The sequence below is a fragment of the Oncorhynchus kisutch genome, linkage group LG17 (assembly GCF_002021735.2).
Source record: "Oncorhynchus kisutch isolate 150728-3 linkage group LG17, Okis_V2, whole genome shotgun sequence".
In the NCBI taxonomy this organism is placed as follows: Eukaryota; Metazoa; Chordata; class Actinopteri; order Salmoniformes; family Salmonidae; genus Oncorhynchus; species Oncorhynchus kisutch.
This window is the reverse complement of record NC_034190.2, coordinates 35568836-35576335: the sequence shown is the minus strand read 5'-3', so window position 1 is coordinate 35576335 and position 7500 is coordinate 35568836. Positions and strand designations below refer to the sequence as shown.

Below are 7500 nucleotides of genomic sequence, written 5' to 3'. Positions count from 1 at the left end.
TAACCAGCCAAGGAGCGCCAGACTACCGGACTTATCCTCTGCCTTTTGCCTTACCCAGTCAGCTGCTCGTTTACTGGCCGCGTCAGGGGGACAGCTATAGCTGGGGGACACTGGACCTACCCTCACAAAGTCTAACCTAGCCTCCTGTAGCTTAGCCCAGCCCAGCCACCACTGGTAATTCGATCAACCAGACCAGAGGAGACGAGTGGAGAGGGAAGTGCATGTTTAACCCAACCGCCTGTCTATCTGCTTGGTTGTCTGCAACCAGACCCTCTTTGCGTGCACGCCTGTGGACTCCTACTGGGAACACATACAGACCTGGATGAGTGTGGAGGCTTTATATACTGGAGCAGTGTCGCGACGACGGCTGCAGCAGGGATGACGGAAAAAGCCTGCCTGGCTGAGAGACGGTGACAAGGATGGAGACGGACTGAGGGGTTAGTGATTGGATAGCACCAGCCACGAGCACGCTCTCCCAGCAATCCTTTGTGGGAGGGAGCATAAGGGGAAGGCTGCTATCCAGGGGGGAGGCCACGTGACGTCTGGAAAGCTAAAGGGGATGATCTCCACTCCCTAACGCGACGTGCTCTGGATTTTAACCTGGTACAGCACCAGAGTCTAAACTACAGGGACCACTGTCAAGAGTTGTCCGGCTTTTCCGTGATTGCAGTCATTTGAAGGATTGTCGAAGAAGGATTGTCGAAGAAGGTAGTAACGCCTACAGTTCAGTAGCTCATCGCCTCTCTTCCTGGTCCCATGGTCACCCTCATCACCTGGAGTCTTCCAAGTCAGCACCGTAACGTTGACTCAACGCTCATCTAACACCCCCCCCCCCCACCCCCAGGAGGTTTCCCTTCGTACTAAGACGACAAAGAGATCTCTGTGGTTAACAACCGTGTGAACTGAATTAATCAAGCGTCACATGACACAGCGACTCCATGAACAGGGGGGAGGGGGGGACCGTGGGAGATGGCGAGGAGTCTGAGCCGCCGCCGTCGTCAAGGCTCTGATTTGAGGTTTTGAACAGTTGGCCGACTGTCCGCTATCGCCCACCTCCAATCTGGATAGTGGATAGTAGCAGAATGGGACACCACCAGCTGCTACAAGGCTAATGCGATCACTGCTACTACTATGAGTGTTGTTGACCATTAAGGAGCTGACAGCAATGTGATTATCGTAGGAGCGGCGAGGTATTAATAATATATGATTCTGGGTACTTGGAGGCGAGCCTGGATAAAGTACTTGGATTACAGTACCACCGGAACGACAGGGAAAACAAATAGCAAACAAACTGCGCGTGTGTTCAGGGTTGCGGAAACAGAGCAGAATTGCAGATGACCTGAGTTGTTTTTATTTTATTTTTGTTGCCGAGCGACTGGTACGATGTGCACTGAGCCGGACACACTGCTTGTGTGAGTGTGTGTCTGCACTGCAGCTCCCTCGCACCACTCACTCTAAGACATTGCAGCTATGAGATGAGACGAGCACTGATTCCATCGCAGGCAACGCAGGAGACCCCACGGACTAATCGAACACAGTCCGACATTGTGTGTGTTAAATGACTGATTGGGTGAAATGGACACATCTGCAGTGCTCTGACTCACCGTCTCCTAGCCTCATTCAACATGTAGTATGTATGAGCCACGTTGACCTTACGTTCCCACCTGCCAAACCTTGGATGAATGAACTACCAAAGCCTGAGCCAAATCGATTTTCTCTTATGCTGTGCTGAGTCTACTGACATGTTTCTGCCTCGGTTGTCCTTGAAGTGAGTGCTGGGATGTCCGTGACCTGCCCATAGAGGTGGGGGCCTCGGAGAGCGAGCCAGAGCAGCTAGGGCTGATCGCAGTGTTTCCTGAGCCTGTGTGAGGTGAGGCAACAGCTGCAGAGAGAAGAGGGGGAGGGAAGACTGGGAGAGGAGCGCCTACGGAGAGACGAGAGCTGTGACACGCAAGCCTGCAGCAAGCACCTCGGCCGAGTGGACTGAACCCGAAGGTGAGAAGGTGACGAGAGCCCACATCCTCGCTCTATCATTCTGTCATTTTTATCTATGCTCCTGGCAAACAGTCAGATCTAAACCGGCTGTCGCTACACGTCACACCGAGAGCAGGTGTCACCTTGGTATCAGATTCGTCTGTCACTCTCTGCTACTCTCGTCTGCCTGTCCACCAGAGCGCTTCTGTTTTGCTTTCTAATTTTGCCGCCTCTTCCCTTCCCTCCTTCATTCACGGTCTATCTGAGATGGGAAGCTCCATGGGTTGTGTGAGGCCTCCTAGGGAGGGAGGACACGGCTTCCCCCCACTGTCCCCCAACCCCAAACGACGCCTCCGCTTCCGGCGGAGACGCAAAGGGAAGAAGCACCAGAAAGGAGGGTCGTCGGTCGGCTCGGAAGTGGAAAGCATAAGGATAAGCAACATACCAGAGGAAGAGGATGAGGAGGAAGAGGACAAAGGTACCGTCACGGAGGCAACCACCGCGTCGTTCAAAACTATGAGTGACGTCGGCGCCAAAATCGCCAATTTAACCGTGCCTCAGGCTCAAACTCAATCCAGACTGCCGCTGCCCAGTGCTCTCTGTGCTGACTCCACGAGTGACAGCATGGGGGGGTTGGGTGGTAGCAGAGTGCTGGAAGTGTCCCCTGAGCCAAGCCCAGTGTGGAGAAGGCTGTCCTACCCCGGAGCTGGGAGTGAGGAAGGGGGGACGAGCAGTACCATAGATGCCTCAAGCAGCCAAGGGCAACCCAGTGGCAACCCCACCCTAGACAACCCTGACAACCCTGACCCAGCTGTCCCGTCCCAGGTGCACACCACCCCTGGCGGGGGTCAAGTCTGCAAAGTCAGGGAGAGAGAACAAGGGGTCCTGGAGAGGCCTTGCATACGAAGACCCAAGAAAGAGAGGGAAAGAGAAAAGAAACGAGAACAGGAGGAGAAAGAGGTGGAGGATGAAGGCGGGGGGCGGGGTAGCGGGGACGCTGGGGGCTGCTTTTAACACCCCTCCGGAAAAGGAGCGCAAAGGGGTGGTCCACATTCGTGAGGTGGGGGGCTTGCTGTGTGTTGTAAGGACAGTCTACCCCAGTGACTTTGGGTCCCCGGTTTGGAGAGGGGACAGTTACCATGACAACGAGGTGGAAGTAGAGGTGCGTGCCGAACCTCCAGCCGCATCCCCAGTGACTGGGAACATCCTCAAAGTACAGCTTTCTGAGGAGGACATCATGAGAGCCGAAATTGCCGCCTCCTGTCTCAATAAGACAAAAGTCAAGGAAGGCACAGTGACTGGAAACAAAGTACAACTCTCTGAGGAGGACAGCAGGAGAGCCAAAATGGATGCCAGGACCGCTTTCCTGATGGGGACCCAAGAAACTACAGAAGTCAAGGAACTTAGTCTGGATAAACCAGCCCAGGTCCAAGAGGGGCTATTAATTCAGAACCCTTTTGCCTCTGGCTATGCCAGCGATCTGCTACTCACCTCCCCAGAGGCAGGGGGCGCCACCCAGGTAGGCAGGGTTGGCCTGACCCAAAGGAGAGACAATATGGACACCTCCGGTCCCAGTATGACTACCAACCTTACGGGGACCCAGGAAACCACGAAAGTCGAGGGACCCTCGTTACAGGACCCTCTGTCCTCAGGCTATGCCAGCGACCTCCCACTAACCTCCCCAGAGGCAGGGGGCGCCACCCAGGGAGACTGGGAAAGCTCCAGAGAGGGACTGGACTCTGCAACAGACAGTCCTCTATCTCCACCCCAGGTCCCCACAAAGCAGTTCCCTCAGGTCGGGCATTTTTTTCTCTTTCACTCACTCACTCACTCACTCACTCACTCACTCACTCACTCACTCACTCACTCACTCACTCACTCACTCACTCTCACTCGTGGACATGTAGTCTACGTGTATTTGGGGTTTTGTCCAGGAACAGGGGGGGAGAGCATATTTAAGAATATGTGTTGCCCTTTTAAGTCTTGTATACTAGTGTGACATCTTTGTGAGAGAGAGAATTTGTGCTTTTGTGTCCCTCTCGCTGTTTGTTTTGTGTCCTGGTCATTATCAGCCCTGCAGAAGGCACTCTGCGTCTTCTCATCCTTCCTGGGTCTGTCCCCAGAGCCTAATCAGCACAGCACAGACCATCTCTGCATCTCTCCCCCTTTTCCTTCTCCATCACCCATTCTCTCCTCACACCACCCACTCTTTCCCCTGTTACTTTTGACTGTGTGTGTGTGTGTTGCCTCAAATAGCAAGGTTCCTGACAGCATACTGAAGCTTGTTATTTTGCAATGATGTATTGGTTTATGAGATCATACGGCTCACAGAAGTGTGTGTGTGTGGGGAGGGATTCAATGGCCTCATTTGAGCTCCATCACAATAAGCTGTTCAATAAAGGACCTACTGTCATAGGAATAGAATTACATTAACTTGAATGGTAATGTCGGTTCTAGTAAATCTATTTCTATGCCTACTATATTGTAGGTATTTGACCCCACAGTTGCTGGTGACCCATTCACTGTTACCGACAATATCCCTCAATTGGTAGTTACTTGACCTAGCACCTTTCTTGCTCAAAGTGCTGTACATTGAAAGCAGGAAACTCCCTTCATGGCTGCCGATGTGTAGCACCCAGCCGCCAGTATATTATGTATGTTGTGATGGTATGGTGTTCTGTTTTCTTTGGGCCTCATTTTGACGCACGGTGCTGAGTTACGGGGGAAAGCAAGACGCACGCAGGTGCTTAGAGCTGGCTCTTTCTCTAGCTTTCATTCTCCTTGTGTGTGTGTGTGTGTGTGTGTGGTGTGTGTGTGCCTGCCTGCCTTCCTTCCTTCCTTCCTGGCAATGTCTGGCCTACCCTCATCTGAATAAGTAGGGATTTCAGATGTGCATTCATCAACAGTATACTGCTGCATCTAGCCCCATGGGGGATTCCAAACAGTTCCTATCCAATCCTCTCTCCCCTTTTTTTAATGGATTTGGTGTATTCTATCCGTCTCGTTCCGTCTCCCCATCAGCTATCTGAATCTGTCCTCGTCTCTCTCCCTGCCTATCCTCCATTTTCCTTCTCCCTCTCTCTATATCCATCCCTCTCTCTCCCTGCCTATCCTCCATTTTCCTTCTCCCTCTCTCTCTCTCTCGCCATCCATCCCTCTCTCTCTATCCATCTATCCCTCTCTCTCTATCCATCCATCCCTCTCTCTCTATCCATCCCTCTCTCTCTATCCATCTATCCCTCTCTCTCTATCCATCTATCCCTCTCTCTCTATCCATCCATCCCTCTCTATCCATCCACCCCTCTCTCTCTATCCATCCCTCTCTCTATCCATCTATCCCTCTCTCTCTATCCATCCATCCCTCTCTCTCCATCCATCCCTCTCTCTCTATCCATCCATCCCTCTCTCTCTATCCATCCATCCCTCTCTCTCTATCCATCCATCCCTCTCTCTCTATCCATCCATCCCTCTCTCTCTATCCATCCATCCCTCTCTCTCTATCCATCCATCCCTCTCTCTCTATCCATCCATCCCTCTCTCTCTATCCATCCATCCCTCTCTCTCTATCCATCCATCCCTCTCTCTCTATCCATCCATCCCTCTCTCTCTATCCATCCATCCCTCTCTCTCTATCCATCCATCCCTCTCTCTCTATCCATCCATCCCTCTCTCTCTATCCATCCATCCCTCTCTCTCTATCCATCCATCCCTCTCTCTCTATCCATCCATCCCTCTCTCTCTATCCATCCCTCTCTCTCTCTATCCATCCCTCTCTCTCTCTATCCATCCCTCTCTCTCTATCCATCCATCCCTCTCTCTCTATCCATCCCTCTCTCTCTATCCATCCCTCTCTCTCTATCCATCCCTCTCTCTCTATCCATCCCTGTCTCTCTCTATCCATCCCTCTCTCTCCATCCATCCCTCTCTCTCTCTATCCATCCCTCTCTCTCCATCCATCCCTCCAGCTCTATCCATCTATCCCTCTCTCTATCCATCCCTCCAGCTCTATCCATCTATCCCTCTCTCTATCCATCCCTCTCTCTCTCTCTATCCATCCCTCTCTCTCTCTCTATCTATCCCTCTCTCTATCCATCCCTCTCTCTCTCTCTATCCATCCCTCTCTCTCCATCCATCCCTCTCTCCATCCATCCCTCTCTCTATCCATCCCTCTCTCTCTATCCATCCCTCTCTATCCATCCCTCTCTCTCTCTCTATCCATCCCTCTCTCTCCATCCATCCCTCTCTCCATCCATCCCTCTCTCTCTATCCATCCCTCTCTATCCATCCATCCCTCTCTATCCATCCATCCCTCTCTATCCATCCATCCCTCTCTATCCATCCATCCCTCTCTCTCTATCCATCCCTCTCTCTCTATCCATCCCTCTCTCTCTATCCATCCCTCTCTCTCTATCCATCCCTCTCTCTCTCTATCCATCCCTCTCTCTCTCTATCCATCCCTCTCTCTCTCTCTATCCATCCCTCTCTCTCTATCCATCCCTCTCTCTCTATCCATCCCTCTCTCTCTATCCATCCCTCTCTCTCTATCCATCCCTCTCTCTCTATCCATCCCTCTCTCTCTATCCATCCCTCTCTCTCTATCCATCCCTCTCTATCTATCCATCCCTCTCTATCCATCCATCCCTCTCTCTCTATCCATCCCTCTCTCTCTATCCATCCCTCTCTCTCTATCCATCCCTCTCTCTCTATCCATCCCTCTCTCTCTATCCATCCCTCTCTCTCTCTATCCATCCCTCTCTCTCTCTATCCATCCCTCTCTCTCTCTATCCATCCCTCTCTCTCTCTATCCATCCCTCTCTCTCTCTATCCATCCCTCTCTCTCTCTATCCATCTCTCTCTCTCTCTCTATCCATCTCTCTCTCTCTCTATCCATCCCTCTCTCTCTATCCATCCCTCTCTCTCTATCCATCCATCCCTCTCTCTCTATCCATCCATCCCTCTCTCTCTATCCATCCATCCCTCTCTCTCTATCCATCCATCCCTCTCTCTCTATCCATCCATCCCTCTCTCTCTCTCTCTATCCATCCATCCCTCTCTCTCTCTATCCATCCATCCCTCTCTCTCTATCCATCCATCCCTCTCTCTCTATCCATCCATCCCTCTCTCTCTATCCATCCATCCCTCTCTCTCTATCCATCCCTCTCTCTCTATCCATCCATCCCTCTCTCTCTATCCATCCATCCCTCTCTCTCTATCCATCCCTCTCTCTCTATCCATCCCTCTCTCTCTATCCATCCATCCCTCTCTCTCTATCCATCCCTCTCTCTCCATCCATCCCTTTCTCTCTCTATCCATCCCTCTCTCTCTCTCTATCCATCCCTCTCTCTCTCTCCATCCATCCCTCTCTCTCTCTCCATCCATCCCTCTCTCTCTCTCCATCCATCCCTCTCTCTCTCTCCATCCATCCCTCTCTCTCTATCCATCCCTCTCTCTCTATCCATCCCTCTCTCTCCATCCATCCCTCTCTCTCTATCCATCCCTCTCTCTCCATCCATCCCTCTCTCTCTA

The 7500-nt window shown here is 52.0% G+C and overlaps 1 protein-coding gene across 34 annotated transcripts in view; it reads left to right on the top strand.

The window, feature by feature from the left end:
* The window catches only part of LOC109906928 (microtubule-actin cross-linking factor 1), a 284319-nt gene that overhangs the window by 142452 nt on the left and 134367 nt on the right, over positions 1-7500 (top strand). For 24 of the 34 annotated variants that reach the window (XR_004203601.1, XM_031793710.1, XM_031793691.1 and 21 more), the window contains exon 1: positions 1-3769. This exon is cut by the window's left edge. The exons of the other annotated variants lie outside the window; for them this stretch is intronic. Coding sequence is in view for 23 of the 24 variants with exons in the window: in XM_031793710.1 (XP_031649570.1) it covers positions 2942-3769 (828 nt within the window). In the remaining variant the exon portion in view is untranslated. The remainder of the gene's footprint in view (positions 3770-7500) is intronic. 34 annotated transcript variants of the gene reach the window in all.